Source organism: Leptonotus elevatus, chromosome 14 (assembly GCF_054856555.1).
Source record: "Leptonotus elevatus isolate MCC_2025b chromosome 14, RoL_Lele_1.0, whole genome shotgun sequence".
NCBI classification, from domain to species: domain Eukaryota; kingdom Metazoa; phylum Chordata; class Actinopteri; order Syngnathiformes; family Syngnathidae; genus Leptonotus; species Leptonotus elevatus.
The window spans coordinates 4,204,348-4,230,086 of NC_141252.1; the positions used below are offsets into that span (position 1 = coordinate 4,204,348).

General features: G+C 41.3%; 1 protein-coding gene across 1 annotated transcript in view; it reads left to right on the forward strand.

Moving 5' to 3' along the window:
- Window positions 1–25,739, forward strand: part of gfra4a (GDNF family receptor alpha 4a) — a 69,633-nt gene that overhangs the window by 34,557 nt on the left and 9,337 nt on the right. Inside the window, exons 2-3 of the mRNA XM_086095247.1 lie at window positions 17,192–17,473; window positions 20,483–20,563. Of these exons, the coding sequence (XP_085951373.1) occupies window positions 17,192–17,473; window positions 20,483–20,563 (363 nt within the window). The remainder of the gene's footprint in view (window positions 1–17,191; window positions 17,474–20,482; window positions 20,564–25,739) is intronic.

Sequence of the window (25,739 nt, forward strand, 5' to 3'; positions counted from 1 at the left end):
CCAACACAAAAGGTTTTTGGGGCTCTTTTTAACAGAACAAATATCACAGCTGAACTCGGCCAGCCGATGAATCTGTCGGGCCCCGCTAAAAACCATCTGTCACGATTGCGTCGCCTCGGTTGAGATGTGCAATTGTTTGTTTTTGTGCGGGGAAAGTAAATCCCAGCTGATGTTTTGGCAGGCAGGACGACTGGACGCTTTTTCAGCTTCAGATTTGCTCCAAAATCCAAACAATAACAAACGGATGTTATTTGTGTCATGAAATTCTTTTTTTTGTGTGTGTCTTTGCTTGGCTTGTTTTGTGTGCGGGTGACGCGGGTGACGCGCGTGCAGCTTTTCCTCAACGGCCGCCGTGATCAATATTTCATCCGCAGTCAAGTGATAACATTCCTGTGTTGGCTTTACAGGCTGCACAAGCGGCTGAAATAATCGATGCTGCACAGGAAGAACAAAAAAATAGAAGAGTTGTTAGAATGCAGAGGGACAAGCGCACATGTTGTTTGATTTGTCGAGAATACAACAACTTGCGATTACGTGATTGTGGATTCAATTTGTGGCACGAAATGTTAGTCAAGTAAATATGATTTTATTTAAGATCAAAATGATATATTTAGTTTTTAATGGACTTTTTTCCCCCTCAAATAACAAGCTTGTTTTAGAAAAATATACAACTTTTTCTTCAAATATTCAGTGGTTATAAAAAGTCTACACACCCCAATTAAAATGCCAGGTGTTGGTAAAACCAACATAAATCATGCCAAAAGCTTTTTCCACGATTGAAAGGAAATCTTTTAGAAGGGGAGATGTAAAAAATAAAATAAACAACTGAGATAACATGTTTGCACAAGTGTGCACACCCTCATGCCTGGCTGTGTGGCTGTGTTCAGAATGAACCAATCACATTCAAACTTGTGTTAAAATTTAAAGTGCCTCTGATTTATCCCAAATAAATTTCAGCTTTTCCAGTAGTGGGAAAGTATACAAGAACAGCTGAACGTGGCTTTCAGCAAAAACTAGGCTGAGCTCTTCTTCTGGGATTGTATCAACAAATTCTGGAAAGATGAATCGAGGTTTATTATTGACACTTAAGACCGCCTCCTCATTTGAATACTGTATCATGACGCATTTCATGCTGATTTTCAGTATTAAATAAATAATTATGAGAGCAAAGCTTTTTTTATTGATTGATATATATGTATTTTTGTATTTATATTTATATTTATTTTTTTAATCTCGTTTTTTATTTTTGTATTCATTTTTAATTTTATTTATGTATAAATATTTTTAGTTGTTTTTATTTCCATTTATATATATTTTTTGTATTTAATTGTTGAATTATATTTTTACATATTTTCGCTTTTATTAATTAATTTATTTTTTATTTGGGCACTTTTGGTCCTCCATAATTTCCCTGTTTTTCATGAAAAATGCATTCATGAGTTTTATCAGCATTTTCTTGAAAATACTTTTTGTTTTTTTAAACAGTTTAATTTATTGATGTATTTATTCCAATGCATTTCCGTTCGCTTCACTTCTACGCTGATTAGGAACGAACCAGTCCCTATCGTCCGCAAGTCGCGGGGCACCCTTGTACACCCAAAAATAGAGTACACTGTACAAGCTTTTTTCCCTGAAAGCATACAAGATTAGGACTTTATTTCCTGGGAACATTTTTTCTTTTCTTTTCGGCGTGGTCCTCATTCTGCTTGGTAGAAAGCAACATGGCGGGGGTCATAAAAGCTTTCTCAGCAGCTCCTCGTCCTGGTTGGTTTTCCCCGCGGACGTCATTTTGAGGTGCGCGGGGAACATCCTGTTCTACTTAAATTACCGCTTGCCGACAAATGACACATACAGCGTTCTCTCCAGCGGACGCAGTGTACAAACACGCACGCTGAGGAAAATTCCCGCACCTGCTCAATATTTCATCGGCGCTGGTCACACAATACATCACGCACAAACCGCATCACTTGCTCACGGGCTGGCGGTTCTTTGATTTGGACACTCTGAGGCCACAGAAAGCGTCCTCTTAAGGTTTATTTGAATAAAGTAACATCCAGCTTTGTCAACCTCATTGCAAACTCAACAACCTTGACTTTACAAACTTTAAATAGTGTTTGACTTTTTTTTTTTTTTATTTATTTATATGGATTTTTTTTCCTTCTCCAACCTCATAGATAAGCTCTGATGAAGAATCTGGGCTGCGCCGAGCCTTCTTCTGGCCATAAATTGAAAACATTTGTCACCCCCGCGGACCTCCGCGGCATCGCTGCCACCCACGGCAGCAGATGTATCGCAGGTTCAACTTTCTCTTGCTTAAATTTGCCTCCTCGCACTGAATTTGTACTTCGGAAAAACGGCAACCGAGCAATTGTCCTGTCAGGGCCAAAACAGCGTTTGTCTCCCGCTGCTCTGCCGAGTTTCCTGCACCGCCGCCTTTTAAAACTTCCACTTCAATTGGAAATATAGTTCGTAAACACATTTGCTTTCTGTAGAAATGGGAATATAAACTGTTATATTAAATGATGGTCCATTTTGCGGCGCTATAAACAAACCTATTTTTTTTATATGCTCATATTTCCCACGCCGGACTGACTCTGAATGCCTCATGCCGGTGTTGTGTTTACTCAGTAAGCACGTGTTAATCACTATTATTAGAATAGTACATTTTAAAGCCAATCAACCCTATTTGTTTACTCATTTCCTTTCTGTAGAAATATCATCTGTTATATTGAACTATACGCCGTGACTATTCTGATAACAAGACGTCACAGAACAAAATGTTTTTAGGACATAAGCTTTCCCGCACTCGAGCGGCCTGTGAACGACTCGTGCGTCAATCAACCTTTTCAGCAAATCAATGGCAAGCTATTGGAGGGAAGGGGCGGGGTGACGTTTTGAAATAACTTTAACTCATTCATTGCCATTTACGGTTATTGATGTCAAATATTCATTTGAACTATTTCTATTAGTTAAACTTTTTTTTTTTTTACCCTTTTGTTAACAAGAGTATGAAAACCTAAAAAAAATGTTTTGGTACATTTAGAACAGATATAAAATGTGTGCTTAATCGTGAGTTAACTCGTGAAGTCATGCAATTAATTAAAATTTTTAAAAAGTATCGCCTGACGCTCTTTTTTTTCTTTGTAAATTGTAATTAATCTCACATGACTTCAATAGTTAACTGACGATTAATCATAAATGTTATATCTGTTCTAAATGTACAAAAAAAAATTCTAGGTTTTCATACTCTTGTTAACAAAAGCAGAATTGTTTTTAAACTAATAGAAATAGTTCAAATGAATTTTTGACGTCAATAGCAGTGAATGAGTTAAGCATAGAGACAGTAAATTATTTTTGTTTATTCAGTTGTTTTTTCACTCAAGCTAACATTGTGCCTCGTTGTCCAGTTTATGACGTCCTGTAATAATTCCAAAACAGGCAGAGATTCTGAGTGCAGCTAGCGGGTGGCTAGTTGGTGGCTAGCAAAACATCTGCATTTGTGGGCGGTAACGTTTCTCAAGTGGTCTGTAAAAGTCTAGTGTTGGTGTTCTGCCTGATTATTGGATAAACAGATGCCAACCACTCTTAATAGCCAATCAGTGACAAGTTTGAATCCACAATTCAGCCTATCGAAGTGAAGAGGTCGGACGAGATGGCGATGGATGTTTAATGCATCAAAAGTGACTTTTCAAGAAATTTTAATCATTTATTAGGATTATGACTTTTTCACGCTAATCAAGATTTTTGCCTCGAGTAAATAAGTATGAGAGTAAAAGAGTGCATTTTTGTCGAGTTAGCACGAAACAGGCAGAGAATGCAGGTAGTGTAGCTAGCAGGTCGCTAGCAGGTCGCTAGCTGGTGGCTAGCTGGTGGCTAGCTGGTGGCTAGCTGGTGGCTAGCGAGTCAAACGGTAAAGTGGGAGTACAAATCTTGCGAATATGGGACTGCTATGTATGGGAGTTGTATGTATGCCTGTATAGTACGGGATTATACATCTTTTATAAACACTTTTGTTTGCCCTTTTCTTTACTTTGACTGATTAGAGAAAATGTTCCCACGCTCAAGAGGTCTGTGAACTTCACGTCTCTCTGCTCATTTATTGGATAAACATTGGCCAATCTGTAAAGTTTCAATAAACTAAATAAATAAATAAATTTATCCTACCAGAGTGAAGAGGCGGAGCTAAACAAATAGTTATTTAACACGGCAAAAGTAACTTTTCATGCATAACGATGCATTTTATTTATTCAGTTAGTTTTTCACTCTAGTGAATATGAGTGGGAGTAAAAATTCGCATTTTTGTCTACTTTGTCAAGTAATTAGCAGAAAAAACAGGCGGCGACTGTGCAGAGTGCAGCTAGCAGGTGGCTAGCTGGTGGCTAACAAAGACAAACGGCGCGTGTGGGAGGCAAAGTTTGCTTTTTGGCAAACTGTGAGAATAAATTGTGAAAAAGTCTTATACAATATTTACTGGCAACAGGCCGGAAGCTTACTAAGGGCTGCGAGGGGAGCGATTCAGCCCCGGGCTTTCTTTCCACGCCCCCCCCCCCCCCCCCCCCCCCACTGCACCCCCACTCGCTCCTTCTCCCCAGTGCTGCGTTTTCAAGTGTATTCAAAGAGCTTTGTGATGCCTTCAAGGGAAAACATTTCATTTGATTGAAATAAGAAATGTATGCTAACGAACCCCTATTAGTATTATCTACTTTTGATTCCACAAATGGAATGGAAGGAAAAAACGAGTGAGTGGCAGTTATCGGACATTTTGTAATGTGCGTTACCGCCACCTACAGGATGGAGTGGACTAAAATGATTCAGATTGTTTAGCCTTGGTGGAGGTCTCTTTACTGAATAAGATTTCAGGCCTTTTCCGGAAATCACTTTCTTCAGACTTCTGATTGGTTAACATTTATTTTTGCCTACAGGAATGTTGTATTGAAAATCTTTCTTTTAAACCAAATGCATCCGATTATTTGGCCTTGGTGGAGGTTTTCCACTGAGTTTCTTTCGCATTATTGTATATATTTGTTTGTATCATGTTTGGCCTTGGCGGAGGTCTCCTTGCTGAGTTGGTGTGCGTTTTCCAGAAACTGCTTTTTCCAGGCTTCTGATTGGTTAATATGGCTGTCAAGGGGTTTTAGCGCCACCTGTCTTTCAAGATGGCTTGAAAGATAGGGGCCACATTGTGGTAACAAAAAAAACAAAAAAATCCTTGGGTAAAGATCCACATGCTGCTACACCAAACAGTTTGCTAGTCAACAGTAGCACAGGAGCTAACATAAAAAGTCCATTTGAAACTTTGAGCGACTGTTTTGAGACAGTTTTGGCTCATTTGTGATCTAGCTCCCATTATTAAGGCTCATTATCGCCACCGAAAGGACAGGAGGGGAGTAGGCTTGTTAGTCTCTTTTACTCATTTTCATCTTTTCCATTCTTGAGAGGATTGCACATGACAGATGTCTTGGGAATAAACGAGCCACATGCTGCTACACATGTAAATGTCCATAACAGTACGCTGGCTGGCTGTAATGCAGGCGCAAATAAAGCCAAGTCCATTTTAAGCTTTTTAGTTTTTTTTGTTTTTTTTGTTTGAATTCAGACAATAAAATGGCAGACAGAGAGGCGCTCAGTATGCCCGGACATACAGAGAGTCTTTTCTCTCCCTCCCGCGCGCGCGCTCTCTCTTTCTTCAATGTTCCGAGCCCAGAAATCCGCCGACAAATCCGCCGATCGCTTCTGACATCCGAGAGGGAGGCTGGACGTTTGTGTCTGACTCCATCTTCCTCTGTTGGGGCCGTTTTGGCCCCCCCAACATCAACACCACCACCACCCTCGTTCGTTAAAACAACGCCTCCGGCTGCAAAGGCAAGTACCTGCCAGTGAAACGAATTAATACCCTCCTCCTCCTGCTGGGCTGCAGCGCCGCAAAACTCGGACAAAAACGCCCCCGACAATGGACAGAAACAACCGGAAAGAAATTCTTTAAATTCCTCTTTTCTTTTTTTTTGTAATTGCCTATAGATGTCACAAGAAAGCAGCACTTTTTTCTATTAGACAAGGCTACGGCCTGACTCGATGAAGCTCTTCCCATCACTTCAACATTCCTTGGCCACCAGATGGCGCCAAAGCAGGGGTTCGGTGAATCACTTACAAGACTGTAGCGTTTATCGGCTGGGCCGATTATAACCTTAACCCGATATTCAGCATTTTGACAAATATCGGCCATTTTGAAGAACCATACAACCGATAATAGATTAATTTTAAAAAAAAAAGTGTTCGGGGGCGGCGGGACTTCAGGGAAGTAATTGTTTAAATTTTCGGAGATGCTGCTGACCCTGGGAACGCTCTGCACCTTTTATTTATGTTTGAGATTAAAACTAAGATAAGTAAAATTGTAATACTTAAGATATTTTTAAATTTTAGAAAACTTTATTTACTGTAAAAAAACAATTGGAAGCTATTTACATAAGTTTTTATTAAACTTTTGAAGACACGCTACCGCCCCTGGGAGATCCCTGAACTGTCTATTGACTAAGATTTTTTTTTTAAACTCCCAAATTTTTCGAACCCTAAAATTATTATTAGTATTATTTCAAATTTTGATGCCAAGATTTTCCCTTTTTAGTGAAAATTAATATCGGCTCCAAATATTGGTTATCGGCGCCATTGACTACTAGTAACCTGTATCGTCAAAAAAAACATTGGTCTATCTCTAGTGAAAGTATCATGTTTAAAAAAAAAATACAAATAAAACGAGAGGTGATAATGATCTCTTGACCGAGTTGCATGCTAGCTTGTTGCGCTTTCTCCAGGAGTGACTTTCTTCAGTCTTGGGATTGGTCAAAATGGCTCTTTAGGGATTGTAGTGCTACTTGTTGTTTCTTTGGTTTTGATCAATTTGATTTGTGTTTGAAAAATGCGGTCCCATCAGCGGATCTTGTCAATACGCATTATCATCATCAGACGACGTGGAGATGAACCTGAAAACCAGCGCAGCGTCGTGGAATCTGCCTGCCCACGTTACGATCAAACATTGGCCAGAGGCTTTTTTGCCACATCAAAGTCTATTTTTATCTCTTGCCAACAACTCCCGTTAATTAGCTGGTAATCGCTAATTAATGCGGTGTAGATGTCTGGGCTGCGGCGTAATGATAACTCGCTAATGATGCGGCGTTATGAAGGTTTTATCAGTTAGCCTGTGCCAAGGTTAGCGCGTGCGCCCGTCTAAAACTTTTAACCCCGTAATTGTTGGCTGACGGGCACGTCGCACCCCCTCCAGCTTAGAAAGCCCACCTCGTCTGAATTTTAATTGCTGGGTTTGTGAGGCATTGAATGGACAGAAAAAGCACATCTTAAGGGGAATTAAAGATGGCGGATAAATGGAAATGTTAAATAGCACACGTACAGGCTGCCTACACTTTAAATATAATGTGTGTACTTTTCGCGATTACAAAATTAATGACAAGATCACACATGGTTACCCATGCGTCAAACACCTCCGTAATTAAAACATCGAGGGGGCTCTTTCTCCAATGGTGATAAAACTGAGAGAGAGATTGGATGAAAATATGTAGTAAGTATACATACAACACTCAGGATGGCGGCAGTTTGACCGTTGGTAAAGAAAGGGAAAAAAACAAACAAACTTGAGTTGTTGTTTTCCAGAAGTGGCAAATCCAGGTCACAGTTTAGCTTTAGCCTCAGGTGCTAGCTAGCTAGCTAGCTCCCCGGGTGCTTGTTTACCTGCTAGGGAGCTAGCTAGCTAGCTCGCTAGCATGAGGGGCTAAAGCCAAACTGTGGCAGGGTTTTTACTTCCTGGACCTGGATTTGCCATCTCTATCCATGTTGGCTTAAGAATATAGATTAAAAAAAACAGCTGAGAGGCTACAAGAAAGTGCCACATGGAATTATGCATGCATGCATACTTATGATGGCCGCAGATTGAAAAGAAATATTGACCGATGGGGAAAAGTGATGTTGTTTGTCTTATGTCTTTACAATTTTTGATGGTAAAACTGTAACAATTACCTGAAAGGCTTAGCGACAAAACCGACACATGTTAGATGCATACATACTAATGAAGGCCTTATATTTGATTCATGGTTAAAATAAATTAAATAATTTCTTGTAGTTTTCTGATGGGAGAGCGCTAACAGTTACTGGCAGAATTATTTACTTTGCCGAGAGCGGTCAAAAATATGTCACGTGCAATTGTGCATGCATACTTAGAAAGAGCACAATTGACTCATGGTAAAAAAAAAAAAGAATACAGTTGACAAAGTAACCAGAAACACGTTTAAAGAAAGATTATGAAAGCATAGAGAAAAAAAAAGCCCATAGTAAAAAAAAACATGGACCCATATTTACATGTCACATGTAATCATACTTACAGTATGATGGCCACAGTTTGACCTGTAGCTAAAAAAAAAATGTTGGAAAAACAATTGTTTGCTTTGTAAATTTACAATTACGGTGGCACAACGGTAAGAATCAATTAAAAAAAAATTCTGTCTTATTTTCCAATTGCGAGAAGTGTAACCTGAGATCAACTCAATCAAATTATTTACCAAAATAATCACAAACATGTTTTGTTGTCTGTCAGAAGCGGAGGCTTACCGCTGTGCCGCAAATAGACACTGACACCGTCGGGATGCCGTCGGGAAAGTGGGTGGGTAAAAAAAGAAAAATAATAAATCACATTTACGCTCAAAGAAGCGCATTCAAACAGGCACGCAAACACAATTGCACATCCAAATGCGCTCAGCATTTTTCTCCTGGGGCGAAGGTCAAGCCAACCAGGTTACTCATCCGATTTTGCCAGCCACAAAAAAAAAAAAAAAAACACAAATTGCTTCACTTTTCTCACATTTTTATTTACACTAACTCACTGACTAACTAACTGACTGACTAACTAATCAACGTACATTTGATGATCAAGAGTGATGTCATATTTGTTGTATCAATTCAGCTCTTTAATGCATGTGGTTAAATCAATCTCATTGAATAATCAGTAATTGATTCTTGTAAAACATCTAATAGTAAAATACACAATTTTGCACAAATGCCATAATTAATAATACATTTTGTTGCTCACTTGTTGATTAATTTTAATTATAAATGATACCGTAAAATGAAGGAATGAGTGGCTGGCAAAATTAAGCTAAATATGAATAAATAAAATAGGTTAAAAAATTCAATGACATGCACATTTCAACTATATTTTATGAACTAACCCACCGTGCATTTAGATGATCAAGAATCCTGTAATATTTGTTGCATTATTCAGCCATGTTTATGCCTAAAATACAAATATATTTTTGGATTCCATCCATCCAATATTTTATTAAATCATAAATTAATTTTTTAACCAAATTACAATTCAATGAAGAAATGACAATACAGAAATAAAAATAATAAATTTTAAATACACGCAAAAAAATGTATTGCTTATAAATCATACAATAAAGAAATGAGAGGAAATTATTTGTAACATTTAGGGAGTGAAATGAACAATTTTACATGTGCATTTTTAATACATTTTCTGAAATAATTGGTGAAACTAATTATAAACAAAACATTTTAAATTGATTCTATTTATTCAAATAATTTCAAAAAATGGATATTCTTTAGCACGCTGAACACAGAAAACCGTGAACTCCATAATTGTTAACTCTCAGTTTTTTATGCTGGTTACACCCCCAAATGCAGTATCCTCAAGACCGGGTGAAGCAGCATGTGGCTTTGTTTGTATGCTGTGTTCCACAGAAACAATTGTATGTTTGCAATCATGAGGTGGCTCATGTTTCCAAGTGTTTATTAGTCATATGGAAAATAATATTTGAGTCTTAAGAATAAGCGCGTGTGATGTATGCGGATGAAAGACTTCCCGTCTTCTCGTGTCCTGACTTCTTCTTCAACTTGTCAAACCGTCAGCGAGATGACATTGTTGTAATAATGAATGAGATCCTGGTAATAAGGATGTATTAATGCATAGTGCGCTTATGACTTTTTAATCAGCGCTTGCATTATTCACCGCCATATAAGCGCTCCCTCATTCCTCTCGGGTCGGATTTATTCCCTTCAAAAATATCCGTAATTATTGTGCAATTTAATTTCAACTTCTCCACGAGGCTAATTGAGAGTCTGCCGCTTTTGCGTCTTTTATTTCTTTTATCAGCAATGTGTCATGATCACATCATTTGCCATAATGGGATAACCAAAATCAACTTGCAAATCATAAATGCTTGATTGCTATCGTGGCAATATTTTCTGAAACAAATTTGGAGTAATTAAGGGGGAATTTTTTTTAATATCTCTACATTTTTCTTTCGTTTTTATACCAAAAGTTTTGAACCAAAAGTTCAAAAATTAAATAAATGAATATACCATTAAATATTTAAATAAATCTGTCATGAATAATTAATTAAATGATCTATGGCTGCCCTGCGATTGGCTGGCGACCAATTCAGGGTGTACCCCGCCTAATGCCCGAAGCCAGCTGGGATAGGCTCCAGCACCCCCCTGCGATCCTTGTGAGGAAAATGGATGGATGGAAATAATCTACGGCTATTTGTAAGTAAATACATATAATTATTTCTCTATTGAATGAATTACATCTTGGTCACTCTGTTTCATAAATTTATTTTATCTGTCAAACTTGGCCATCAAAGTTAGTGGGCGGGGCTAAAGCCTGATTCACTCAAATCTTGTCTAATCTACTGCTTCGGCCTGAAGTGGTTCGAAACATGGTGGCTACTGTGATGGATTTTTTTGATCGAGGCACATTTATTTAATTATTGGTTTATTTAAGTCAATATTAAATTAATAACTTATCTATTTAATTAATTCATGACATTTATTTCATTATTTAATGGTGTATTCATTTATTTTGGTCATCATATTATAAAAGGCAAGCAAGTTTTATTTATATAACACAATATTGTACGCATAATTAAAACCACAACGTTTAATAGCATTTACAAACAAAATAATTTAAGACATTTCAATGCAAATTAAAGAAATAAAACCGAGCTTTCTAAAATTACAAAAGCAACATACAGCACAAGAACATGATTTGGGAAAAATGGATTTCAAAAAATGCTTTTAAAGACATTCATGATCGGTATGGGGAGGGAAAACAAGAATCATTTTTAACCTGGATTTAAAGGCATTTACACTCGGGGCTGACTTGACTCCTGTTGCCATTTCCATTTGTGTGCAGCACAACAGCTAAATGCTGATTTACCATGTTTGCTTTGAACTCTGGGCTCCACTAATTGACCCGAGTTATTGAATGAGTTCATTCATTATGAATTCAGGACCTAAACCATTCAGTGATCTATAGACCAGTAGCAGAATTGTGAAACTGATCTCTTTGTTCTTGCCCGAACCCGAGCGTCAGCGTTCTGAACGTTTGATGATCTTTTTGAGGTCAGAAGATGATGACAATAATCTGAAGATGAAAGCAAGGTCTGCTCGGAGCATGGATTGCCGCCATTTCGATCTCCATTGATCTTGATGAGGAACTTCAAGCGATTTGAGTTCAGGGCATTGTCGTGGAGCCAATTCAACTTGTATGTCAAGGCACCACTGTATATTCCAAGAATGTTGTTAGAAAGACGGCAAGATTTATTCTCGTCGAGGGGAAAAAAAAGTCTTTCAAGGAGAAGAGCCTGGCATGGACAAAGTCATCGAGGAATGTGTTGGTTGCCGTTTGGTTCGAGTCCAAAGAAGTCTTAAACAGTGTTTTTCCATTCGCGTGTGCGTGCCTATGCATGTGTGCGCGTCTCCGTGGCAACCACAACACAACGGAGCAGCGCAGCTCCCAGCAGAGCCGCTGAGTCATCTCGGTTAAAAAGCGCGCGGCGTGCGCACGCTAATAAGGAAACGAGATAAAAGGTATCCGAAGCAGTGGCCAACACCCCCACCCCCATCCAACCCCCCCCCCCCCCCCCCCCCTTCGCCAACCCATCCCAGACACCGCTGCGTTAGTACTTCCAACTACCAAAATAGTCTCTTCTATCAGACAATTTTGCCGATGACTCGGACTGGCGGCGCAAGATGAAGGAAAAGGCCGCATTTTTCATGGCGAGAACTTGCTATCGTTAGCCTAATTGGCCGCATTTTCAAAATGGTTCTCACAAATCCTTAAAAATGACCAATTTACTTGTTTTGTTCAAAATAAAAAAACAATTTCACTTTCTAATATCCTCCATTTTGGTCGTTGACTTTGACCTCAAACGCTTTCAGGTCGAAACTGGGAAAAAGCAACGAACTCAGATATATCCGACTTCTGACCGTCCTCGAACGCAGCATCAAAACTTGATCAAAAGGGACAAAATTCCGTTCTGCGCTTACAATTACGAACTCATTCCAATTGATTCGAGACTCACTGATTAAATGGCAAACAAACATGTGAATGTGGATTGTAGCTGCGAGTCCCGGCTCCGGTAACCACGGTCGATTTGAAAAAAACGTCTCCCTCAAAAGTGGAACGGCGAGAAAACCGCCGGTCGTCGAATGGAAACGGAGTGGGCGGCTAATCCGCCGCCATTCATCCGTCAACAAAAGTCCAAACAAGAACAAGTGCGTGAAAGCTTCTGCCCGTCGGTCGACGCACCAAAACAATTCCCCCGCACGCCGTCGACTCCGACCTTCGAAAAATATGATTATTCCGTGCAAAGCATATGCGAGGTGACATCATGTCACTCGTTTTGCATCCAAAGCAGAGAATTCACCGCGATGAAAAGCGCGCGTCCTTCTCACTCGGCCAAACTCATTTACATCAGAAACGCGCCACGCCATCTCAACCCCACGGCGTTGTTGTTGTTTTTTTTTCCTTCTCCGCAATCATTGTTTTTTCCGCCGCAGCTGGCGGCAACGGCGCGCGCGGTCGGCCGGCGAGGGCGTGAAAGGTCAAAAGCTCAAAGCAGCTGCCAGATTGGGCTTGGAGACAAAAAAAAAAAAAGCTCCTTTGGGTTTATGGTGCAAATCTTGTTAAATGGCCACTAATGCGCGTGGCGGAGAGAGCGAGGTGCGATAACTGCGGCGCTGCGCCAGATAGCGAGCGATAACGCCTTGAAAGCTAGCCTCCACGTAGCGCCGCTTCAAAGGGAGACACCAGCACTTAATTAAGACCCCAAGGAAGACCCCTTGGAACGTGCCCGCTTTGCGAGGCCAAACATAATGAGGGCAAGTTTGACTTAGCAATGTGAAATTTGGTATTAGACCCACAAAAAAAAGTCTCTGAAAGCCATAAAAGACACAGGAAGTCGGCCATTTTGAGCTGAAGCAGACACTTTGGCTCGGTGGTACCCTGTAGAATTCTGTTTGAATTCAGACCCTGAGGACAGTTTGACTTGGCAACATGAAATTTGGTAGGCATGTCTGTCATGAGTAGACCCACCAAAAAGTCTGAAGCAGGAATGCCCGAAAAGGCACAGGAAGTCGGCCATTTTAATTAGAAGCAGACTTTTTTTCTTTTATCCTCGAGTGCCTTGTAGAACTGTTTTTAAATTCAGCAATCAAAGCCACTTTTAGTGAGTAACATGAAAATTTGGTTGCCATGTCTATCATGAGCAGACTCCCCCCCCCCCACCCCCAAAAAATCAAGAAGTAATGCCCAAAAAGGCACAGGAAGTCGGCCATTTTGCTAAGAAGAAACCACTGCCCTGAATAATTTATTTTCTTAATGCGTTTCCTAAAGACACTAATGAACATGAAATTTGGTTGGCATGTCTATCATGAGTAGAACCACAAAAAAGTCTCACGAAGTAATATTAGAAAAGTATAACAGGAAGTCAGCCATTTTGTTTTGAAGCAGCCATTTTGTATGGTAGTGCCCTGTAGAATTTGTTAATTCAGTCTCCAAATTCCGCTGGACCAAAACCATTCTGCTCTGAAAGTTAGCTTTCTTTAGCAACGGGAAATTTGGTGGGCATGTCTGTCATGAGAAGACCCACCAAAAAATCTGAAGTCTGAAGTTATTTTGGTATATTTCTCTGGGTTTTTCAAAAGCAGATTTCAGCCCCAAAAGATGGTTTTGGCTTCACCGTACGAAATTTGGTAAAAGTTACACCTGAAAAAATTGCACAGGAAGTCTGCACTTTTGGTTCGAAGCCACAATTTTAGGGTCATTCCGAACATTCCCGGGGATCTTTCAAAAGCAGACGTCCAGATTTGTTGGAACGGCGCGTACGAGACGGATGGAGTTTTCGTCCTTGAGCGTTGGCGGAGCACGGCAGCAAAGTTTGTGCCTCCTTTTTTGTCCGCTAAGGCAAAAAGCATTTTTTTTTTGTTGTTGCAACTTTTCTAACCTCGGGGCGGAAAGACAAAAAAATGATGAATGACGCCGGAACGAGGAAGAGGCGGATGTTATGAATTACAATATGACATTAACAAATAAAGAAAAAAAAGAGTCAGACGGCCTTCAAGCTCAATCACTGTCACCAAAGACGTCCTAAGCGTCGTCGGCTTCAAGGTCGTTAAATGACCACAAAGAATACTAAAAGCGACTCAACCAAGCCAAACACGCACAGGTTGAAAGAGTACAGAACAGTCCTCGTTCGATGTGGTCTGAGCAGGTCTACGCTTTACATGGACTTTCTTCCACCGAATGAAATTGTCACCCCGCCGGGCACCGGGACACTCCGGGACCAGCATGCCGGAGTCCGGCCCGCCAAATTGGCAGACACGCACCACGAGCCTCGGGTTCATTTGAATATCGAGCTTCAACATGGCGCCACAGCAATCGTTTTGTATTGAGATGAGATACGATTCCAGGCGGGGTTGTGATAACGCTATCGTTTTATGTCCTGGATTTGGAAGCAGATATTTGTGCTTTTGTCAAAATAATCGTAATTAATCGTATGATCTCCATAGTTAAGTCGTGATTAATCGCAAATGAATCGCACATTTTAAATCTATTCTAAATATTTTTCTTCGAGTTTTGATCACTCTTGTTAAATAACATAAACGTGGACATATGCTTGTATCTTTTTAGTTCATACTGTAGTTTGGTTGTCGTTCATAAAGTTATTTGAATTTAAAAAGACACAGTCAAATGAGTGCAAAATGTGTTACTTGTTTTTTTTGCCACTTGGCAGCACTAGCGTTTCATGTTGGATGTTGGTGAAAGGAAGGACACATTTAACGTTGCCCACTCATTTACGCGCCTTGTTCCTATCACTTCTTTACGTCTTGGCTTGTTACGTTTTGCGGATGATGACACGATGGTTTTGATCACTCTTGTTAAACAACATAAACGAGGACATGTTTATCAAATACAAATATGGTTGCACCTTTTAGTCTATGCAGTACGTTTACAGTAATTCAAAGTTGTTTGAAGGTAAAAAGACACATATATATATACAAGTTCAAAGGACTGCAAAATAAGGTATTTTTTATGCCACTTGGTGGCACTAGTGTTTCATGTTGGATGTTGGTGAAAGGAAGAACACATTTCAACAGTCCCATTCATTTGCGCGCCTCGTTCCTGTCACTTATTTCTTTTATTTACACCCCCTTGTTCCTTGTTCACATGATTGATGTTATTTACATCTGCCGTTTGCGTCACGGCTTGTTACGTTTTGCGGATGATGACACGACGGAGAAATAAAGTCTTGATTGATTGAGATCATGAGGCAAAAAAAAAAAAAAAAAGTATTTTCAGTTCATGCTGAAATCTAAACCCAAAGGAGAAAATCCCAAACTTTTGTTGAGAGTGGTGTCTCTTTTCCCTCCGCGGGCCCATCCAACAAACATGACACTTTGTTTTGACTGCAGCGCAAACACGAGCGAGTGGTTTGGAAGTCGTGGCGGGATGAATGGTCGCATTACATCCGGGCCCAGTCACGCTGTCAGCGGCGCCTGACGGATCGCGCGTGACAAGGCTCGGAATTCATGAATAATACAGCCGCGTTCCCCTTGGGCGGCGGCGCCGCGCATGTAAATGAAAACGGCGGATTGCGCGCGGCCAGCGCAGCGCCGATGTTGCGGCGGGAAGGCCGCCGCCGGCCCTTCGGCTTGTTTGTTCTCGTCTTCTCCGCTGTCGTGACCACTCACGTGGGGGTCGCGTTGTTGTTGTTGTCATGGCGATGACATCACTCGGATTTGATATGACGCCAAGGTTGGAGGCTCCGGCGACTTTTTGGGGTTCCAAGCCAGAGTGAGTTGCACCGAATGGAATCGTTCTACTTTAGAGATTTAGCTTTGACGGAAATGGCCATAACCTCTCGAACTGAGCCGTACCGTATCGGATTTGATCGTAATCACTGAATCGAACGGAATCGAGCGATTACACCTTCAAATCAAACCGATCTCGAATCGTCTCGCGTCCCATGTACCAAGATACGTTTTCGGGTCGTCGTTTATCAGAGAGGTATGCACACCCCCGGAGGATTAGGGTTTCAAATAAGTATTTCTCGCCAGAGTTTGGGTTTTAAACTGTGGTACAGTTTCAATTTAGGTCATAATGAAGTTTTCAAGCCAAGGTTAGCGTTAGCATATGGAGCCAGTGTTGGGGTCTCAAAGTGGTTACAGTTGAGGGTTTCAAGCCAGAGTTCGGTTTTAATCAACGGTGACACGATGTAGCCAAGGTTATGGTTTCAAATTCAGGTTTAGAGATCAGATTTGGGTCAAATAACTGTTCTGCTTTCAAATTAGGGGTTTTAACGAGGGTTAGCATATGGTTTTAAATCCGGCTTGAAAGATTGGATTTGGGTTTTAAGCCTGGGTTATGTTATCAATCTTGGATTATGCTATAAATCAATTGAAATGAGTTACTGAAGCCAAGGGTAGGGTTTCAAATTGGGATTTCAAGGTCATGTCTTCATCGCTTGGGTTACGTTTTTCTTATTTTCTTTTTTTTTCTTTTTTTTTTTACAGGAAACATTTTGAATTCTTCCAAAAAAGGAGTTTGAATTGGATGAGAATCAAGTCCTAATTTGAAGACTTGAAATGACAACAGACCAGAAAAGAAAAAAAGTGGCTTTCTTTTTTTCTTTTCTTTTCTTTTTCTTTTTTCTTTTTTTCTAAAGAGCTCAGTATTGTTCATTCGGTAATGTCATTATCATTGCTCTTTTTTTTTTTTTTTTTTAATATATATATATATATATTTTTTTTTCAACTCGGGGTTATCCCCGATATTGATCGCTTGCAGCCAATCAGGTCAATGACGATTTTGCTGTTTTTCCAGGACTGTCCGGCGCGTCGCTGGCCGAGGGCAGCTGGGACTGCCTGAGCGCGGGCGACGCCTGCTCCGGGAACGACGCGTGCAGCCCGCGCCTGCGCACCCTGCGCCAGTGCGTGGCCGGCGACGGCAGCGTCAAGCTGGGACCCGGCGCCCGCAACCAGTGCGAGAACGCCATGACGGCTCTCATGTCCACGCCTCTGCACGGCTGCCGGTGCAAGCGAGGCATGAAGAAGGAGAAGAACTGCCTCAGCATCTACTGGAGCCTGCAGCAGGCCGTCCTGCACGGTCAGACCCGAAGCGCGACGTTCATTCTTTTCGGCCTTGGCTGCTCGTTAATGAGAAATTGAGGGAAAACGGACGACGCGACGCGCTGACTCGGACAGCGCTCCTTCGTCGGGAGGAAGCGTTTTGAAAAATGGTGTTTTGCCAAATCGCTTTCTTAAATGTTGCAATTTTATATTCGATAGTTTTTTGACAAGCACAAGCAATAAATTCATCTTATTTATGTACTTATTTATTTGAATTTTAAAAACAGTTGGGTCAAAGGTCACCCAATTGTGGATCAAAAATGGACCGGTCCACTTTCTGGGTTGTTTCATACAAAATGAGCCTTTTTTTTTTGACCCAATTAAAAGATCTTACCAAGATTTATGAGTTGTTTTACACTAAAAGTGCAATTTCTTGACTCAAACTTGCGTCGTCCCTTTTGACCCTGACTTTGGTTATTTTTGACTATTCAAAATAAGGACACAGAAAAAAAAGGTTTGATTTAGATCATTTTATTTTAACGATACTTAATCGTAATTAATCACATGATATCAATAGTTCACTCGTGATTCATCGCAAATTAATCGCACTTTTGACATTGTCCTAAATGCTCAATAATAGTTTTTTCAAAATTTGAATTGTCTTGTAAAATAACAAAAGTGGACAAATATATTTACCGAATACAAATATGGTATCTTTTAGTTCATTGATACAGTCGATTTATTTTAATTTATTAAATTATATATATTTTTTATGATTATTTTTGACTTAATTAATTTCTTTATTTTGTGTTATTCATTTGTAACTGTCTTTTTTGCCTGACTGATTTTCACTTTGTATGCAGCCATGGTAGTTTTAACGTGCGTTATAAATAAAATTGAGTCGAGTTGAGTAATTCATGAAGTTAAAACGATACATATGTCGAAGTTCAAGCGAGGCGGCATTAGCGTTTCATGTTGGATGTTGGCGGAAGGAACAACGCGTTGAATCGTACGCAGTTGCCCATTCATGCACGCCCCTCGTAAGCTCGTTCCTGTCACTTAAGTTACATCTTTTATTGACATCACTTGTTGACATGATTGATGTCACTCGTGTTGCTGTTTTGGTTAGCAACAGCAGTCCTCATTATCGGCATGTGACGGACAGCGCCAAACGACGACCCGACACGCGTGCCGTATACGCGCCATCCGGCACGGAGTGGCATAACGCTAATGGAGGCCGCTTCCTCTGGCTGTGGATTTTCAAGACGCTTAGATGAGAGCCTCAGGCGGCCGTCCACCCCACCCCCCCCCACCCCCCCCCCCTTCCTCCATCACCACCCTCTCCATTAATGTGTAATTGTTCAGAGGTTTGCTGCTTTCCTCCCATTTATTTTATGCCATAAAACTTTAATTGTAGAAAAGCCCACTTTTAAAAAGCATGGATTAATCAATAATTGTTCATTTTCTGCTGACGGCGGAAGGAAATTTCCTCAAATGGCCAGTCGCCGGCTTCCAGAGCGGAGGGTGGGCGGCGGCATGCCGTTTTTTTTGTGTGTGTGTGTGTGTTGTTTTTTTTTGTTTGGTTTTCTGTTTTTTGAAGTAAAAAAAAAAAAAAAAGCGATTGTTGCAGTGGAAATGGCTAAAAGAGGAGGAAGAGGAGGGAGAGGTGCGATTATTCATTATGTTCCACCCACAGCCATGGCGGTCACATTTATCAAACATGCGGCGCGAGAGGAAATGACTCTCAACAGGATGCGGGAAATGCCGAAGATGACTTTGAACGTGTGACAAACGACAGGTTTGCACTTCAATCCACTCACTTGAGACGCGCACGTTTTTTTGTTTTTTTTTAGCAGCGAGCTAAAGAGCTTCCGCCGCCGCCGCCGCCGCCGCCGCCGCCGCTAAAACTGCCATGTCGATGATGCAGATGAACACGCGGTTGCTCGTGTTCAACAACAGATACAAAATAATGTCGTTGCATAACTTGGATGAAAAGATGAAATGTAAATTGCTCAGGTCGGCCCAAAAAAGGATTTCAAGGAGTTTGTGGCAAGTCGTTGCTGCGTCCTAAACGCGACACCAATCGACCGTATCCTTCATGGCATGTCTGACATGCAAGGATGGGGCGACAAGGCTGAAGCCTCCCAAACAAGAACCAAGGTTTTAATCTGGATTTTTAAAATTGGATTTGGAGCCAATGTTAGGGTTTCAAGATGTGTTTAGGGTTTTGCCTTAGTCAATGTTGGCGTTTCAATCCAGGGTTGTGGTTCAAGATCTCAAGGCGGGTTTAGCATTTCAAATGAGCGTTAGGGGTGAGGATGAGATGAGGGTTTCAAATGAGTTCCAATCTAAGGGTTCCAAACCAAGGTTAGGTTTTCAACTCAGTTATCTTTAAGCCTGAAGATGTCAAGTCAGGGTTAGTTTTAAGTGAGAGTTCAGGTTTGAATTTAGTGCTAGAAGACACGGTTAGGGTTTCAAATTGGGGTTCCGAACCAAGATTAGGGTTTCAAGATGTGTTTAGGGTTTCAACAGGTTTTAATTTGTGGTTTCAAGACCGGTTTAGCGTTTCAAATGTCAGTGTTTGGGTTTCAAACAAGAGTTCAGATCTCAACTTAGTGCCAGAAGGCAGGGTTACGGTTTCAATTCAGGATTAGGGTTTCAAACATGAGTTAGGGTTTCAAATTAGCATCTGAAATCAAGTGTTCCCAATTAGGGTTCGAAACAAGGGTTAACAGTTCAAATGACTGAATGGCGCTAAAGTAAGATTTCAAGGGTTCACTATTCAAGGGTAGGGTTTGGAACTCTGGTCCAGGGCTTCAGATTGGGGTTGGAAGGCCTGATCAGGCTTTCAAACCCGACTTGTGGCGAATGTCAGCCGTCTATTTTCATTTTGTGCCGAGTTTGATTTCTTCCGCCATCTCTTGAAGTTTCCCCTTTGCGGACGCGTTTGCACTTAATGGCCGGCGCTTGCCGTCGTGTTGCCATGGCGACGTGACAGACCGGCTTTTTTTATTTTTATTTTTATCATCCGGTCTGTTTGTTGCAGGCCTGAGCCTGGTGGAGGACTTCCCGTACGAGCCCGAGGAGAGGGGTTCCGACTACGTTCGCTTGGCCTCCATCGCCGCCGGTGAGTTTTTTCCATTTATTGGGGGGGGGGGGGGGGGGGTCACGCACCCTCGGAAGGCAAGTGTGTGCGTGCGTGCGTGTGCGTTTGCGGCAGATGCGGGCCACACGTGCTGCCCCCCTCAGGCTCAGATTAATTACTGCTTTACTCGAATGCATGTCCACGGAAGGAATGCCGAAAAGACGGGCACGGATGATTTGTTTGCTCGTGATGAGCTCACATAAATATTTGGACGCGCACACATTCACACACGCACACACGCACACACGCACACACAATTCTCATTGTTTTGCCTTTCAAGACACCCGTGATTGGATTGATTTGATTTGCTTTAATTGGAGAGTATTTACATCCAAATCAGGTGGAGAAGCGGATACTTTTCATATAAAAATGTTTAATTTAACACAATGAAAAAAAAATTCTGATCATTCACCAATATGTCAATCTGCTGCAGAATAGCGCCAACTACTGCTGAGGAGGACTTGGTCAATGTCAGATTTATTTTATTTTGTTATCTAGCACTTTGCGATTTCTCTTGAAATGATAAGTGCATTACAAATACAAATTATTATTATTATTATTATTATCATTATTATTGTTATTATTATCAGCAGTCTCTCACGAAGCTTCATGAAGCACTTGCAGTATTTTTTGACTCCTCTAGATGTCTCTCTTAATTTAATTAAAGCGTTATATAAAAAGCAGTCCATTTACCATTAAAGATGCACTAGCTTTTATTTTTAAACCAAGAGCACCCTCTAGAGGAGTCAAAAAAGTATCACAAGTGCTTCATGAGGCATCATGAAGCTTCGTTTTCCCATCGGCCCGATACCTTAAAATAATGCTGGTATCGGCCCGATACCGATGCCAGGTATCTGTACTCGCCAGTTCCTACGCTCCCAGAAATCTGAGAATGTTGACGTCTCCGTCATTTGAATTTGGCTCAACGATTAATCAATGATCACAAAAATAATCGATCGATTTGATGATCCATCAATGAATTGTGACACCTCTACTTTTGACTGGATGAAGCAGCATGTGGCTCAAGGTCAAGGCTCGCTCGATTCCTGTTCCCAAATGAGGGCACACGATTGTTTGCACCACAAGGAACGTCGGAGAAACGATCTGGTGTTTTTAATGACAAGATCAATTTTGTGACGGTTGGTTTTCGGGTGACGCGTCATCACTTCAGTGAAGACGGAGCGTAAAACGAGTTGCGTCTCGTCAAGAGCCGGCACTTCACTCATGACAGCTTTTGCTAATTAGCCTAATGACGCGTTCAAAGCGTCTTCGGTGCGGAACAGCGCTTAGCGACATTAGCACGTGTGATGAATTATGGTAAAGGCTGACGGAACGCTGATGGAAATCTGTTGATGAGGCGACGGCGTGCGCGGCGCGTCGCGACATCGCGGCAGTCAACTTGACCAAATTGCAACGCTGACGACTTCTGACGTTTTTTTTACCTTAATGTCTGACCTCTACTTTGTCGCTGGTCGTGCGCGGTCCTGGCGAGCGGGAATGCTGAGCACAAAATCCCCCATTTTGGAAGAAAGCCGCCATTACCGGCACATTACTGGGCACAAGCTCACGAGTGGAAATAAACGGCGGTGAGTGGCGGCTTGCTTATGAAAGAGACGTTGAGGAAAAGGGCAGCGGCGCCACGTCCATATGACATTTTGGGCTTTATGAAGGCCAGCTGTTATTATTCAACAGCTGCTTTCGATTGGAATCGAAATCAAATAAAGCTGCGGCTTCATAATCTGTTGGACGCGGGACGAGAAATTGTGGCTGGGACGCTTCCCGATATGGATGTGGACGAGACTGTTGAAAAACGAGAGACAGAAGCTAAACTAAATGAAATTTGAATGAAATCGATTTTTTTATCGAATTTGTAGTGTTCATTTTATCAGCCATTTCTAGTCTCAGTTAAACAACCTCATCCCGTTTTTATTTCGTCCATTTCGACAATGAATCTGAAAACGGATTTTATTCGTCCAGTTTTAGTCAACAAAAACATTTTAGTCTAGTTTTTATCAGGACAATCATTTTATATTTTTTTGTCAGCAGATAATGTTGAAAATTTTGCATCTAAAACTATTTCACATCAAATGTTTTAAAGAAAAACAACTTGACACACAAGTGGCTACGTGCTCTGAGCTAGTAGCTAGCTAGTAGCCAGCAATAGTTAGCGGTTGGATTAGCAATATTGTTGGAACATTATAGCCGTTGGTTTAATGTTACGTTATAACTATAATTTACTTTTTTTTTTTTTACTGTTCACCGTGAATTCACCTCTTTTCTGTCCCAAGTGTTTGTGCAGATGTGAAAGGGGGGGGGGGGGGTTCAGTTTGTGTCACATGACAGTGACAGATTAGCAGAGACAATATTTTACAAAATCATAAAATTTTTCGTTTTTGTTCATGAACTAAAATAGATTTTAGTCCAGTTTTTATGAAGTGAAGTACATTTTCATCTCGCCTTCATTAGTCAACGAAAATGCAGACTGATTTATTCAACAATTGCTTATTAATGAGGATTTTATTTTAATTTTAGCCTGGTCCAGTTTTAGTCTCGTGAAAAATGTGTTGACAAAATAATTTTTGTTTAGTTTTTTGTTCTATATCAAAAAATGTGTTCCAGATTTGAGCAAGAATCATGGAAGTTGACGCACAAGATTTGCTTCCGCGGATCACAAAAAATGATATGGCGGGCCAGATCTGGCCCCCCTGCCTCGGGTTGCTCGACGGACTTTTGGGGAAAGAAATGAAATCCATGCAGTCTGACTTTTCGTTTCCAACCGCAAGACTGCGTGGGAGGCTGAAACGGAAACAAAATGGTGTCGCAGCAGCTTGCCGCTGATCTATTTGTGCCGCGTTTGTGTCGTGGTAGCCTCAGTGAAGGAAGTTGCCGGCGTTGAAGGGGCGAGCCACCGTTTGGTGTACGCACTTTGTCAATCGGCTCCTCCTCTGCCAAGTCGGGAGGAATCAGCGATGCCGCGCGACGGGTTGTTAGCTCGCTCTCCAGGGTCCATCCATATTTTATACGACAGCTCCGAGAGCGGCCCGGCGCACCGGCGGAGGCGGCCGCAGGCGCTTTACACACTAATGAGCGGCGCTATCTGCCATCATGGCCGGATTGACTACCGGGTCACTTGGGAGGCGGGGGGGGGGGGTGATGGAGCGGCTGCTCTATATGTTTATATGAGCGCGCTGCAGCATTATTAGCGGGGTGGCGCCGGGCACGGAGGGGGGCACAGAGGCGAGTGCCGGGATGGAAAATGCTGAGGGTCGCTCGGGGTCAGGGAAGGAGATAACATTGCTCAGTATGATACCTGACATCTATTTATTGAGATTGAAAAACAAAACATGCTTTGTTAGTTTTTCAACATACAAAAATATGCTGAGCCTCAATCCGGTTTGCGGTTTGCGGTTTGTGAATGTGCTGGAATTGTCATTTTAAAATTGTATGTATTTTTTATTAATTTTTTGTATATTGCATATTGTCTAGTTGGCTGCAGGTTGAAAAGTACTATTTTATATATTTATATATATAATTATTATTTTTTGTGATCGGCAATGAAAGGCACTGATTGACAAATGCCGATAACGTAATTTTCCACGGAAATTGGACGATATGGATCGGTAGCCGATCAATCGGCGCGCCACCACTTTTTGTCATGCGATAGTTTGAATTAAAAAAATAAAAATAAACTTTTGCTTTATCTAAAAATATAATTGATTGTACTCATTGTTCAAATCCAATATATAAGCAATAGCAATCAAATACCGATGGCGCGCGCGACGCTCCCGTTTTCTTCGTCTTTTGATGCGGAGCAAAAGCAGCAACATATTCTCTCGACGTATTTGTTGACTTTTGAGGCGGACGTCAGCAGCTGACAGGACTCGACTTGCAACACATGATTGGCCCATTTGCTCCCAACGTGTCAAAAGTGACACGGCTATTATGGGCCACGGCACAGATGAGGCAGGATGGGAGACGACGAGTAATTCCGAACCGAGAGCGACGGAAGAGCCACTTTTCGCTCTGCATTAACCCGGCAGAATGAAATATTCAGCCATTAGGAGTCGGCCTGAAAGGCATCCAGCCAGAGCGGCGCCGGCCGCATGCAACATTTACGCGCTTTTCATCTTCTATTCATGACGAAGATGTATAATCAACATGTTGGCTCCGTTTGAACTCCTTTTGCATGCGGAAGGTAAAGAGTGTCAAGTCAACAACATCTGCAGCCGCGCCGTCAAGTCATTGCTAAACATTGGCTGGGATTTGAACGAGCGCTCTCCAGAGAGGGAGAAGAAGAAAAAAAAAAACGTCCTGCGCGACGTTTTGCTTTCAAGCGGCCATTTGCGCTGGTCCTTCCAAAGAGGACGGATTAGGGGACCATTGCAATCAAATTTGGAGCACGGGCGCGAGGCAGATGGCCGATGCTAGTTTGGAGAAAAGTGGGTGTTTTTGTCATTTGGTGGGGAAGCCTGGCGGTGAAATTGGATGACTTTGATGATTTACCACCCAAAAAAATCTCAACAAAAAATGTCCAAACACACCGAAAATTGGCCGTTGTGGTTTGTAGTGACCATTTTGGCCCGATTCCACCATCGAGAAATGAACAAAAGCTACTTTCCTTTAGCAACATGACATTTAGTTGTCATGACAATCGTGAGTAGATCCACCAAAAAAGTTTGAAGTGGCCATTTTTGCTCAATACCACCCTCTAGAACGATTCTACCTCAAAAGCCAAATTCACATGTTTATCATGATTAGACCCACAAAAAAATCTCAAGAAGCCAAGCCTCAAAAGATCTAGGAAGTCTTCTGTTTTTTGTTTGATGCGGCCATTCCAGCCTCTAGAATTATTCTGCCCCAAAAGCAAATTTCACTTGAACTTTGGTAGGCATGTCTATCATGAATAGACCCACAAAAAAGTCTCAAGACACCATGCCTGAAAAGACACAGGAAATCGGCCATTTTGGTTTGAAGCACCCATTTTGGCCCACTATCAAACTCTAGAACTTAAAAAATAGCCCTCAAAGTAAATTTTCCCTAAATACATTAGTTTTGGTAGACGTGTGAGAGTATACCCACAAAAAAAGTCCAAGTTGGCCATTTTTGTTTGAAATGGACTAATTTGCTCAATACCACCTTCTAGAATTATTCTGCCCCA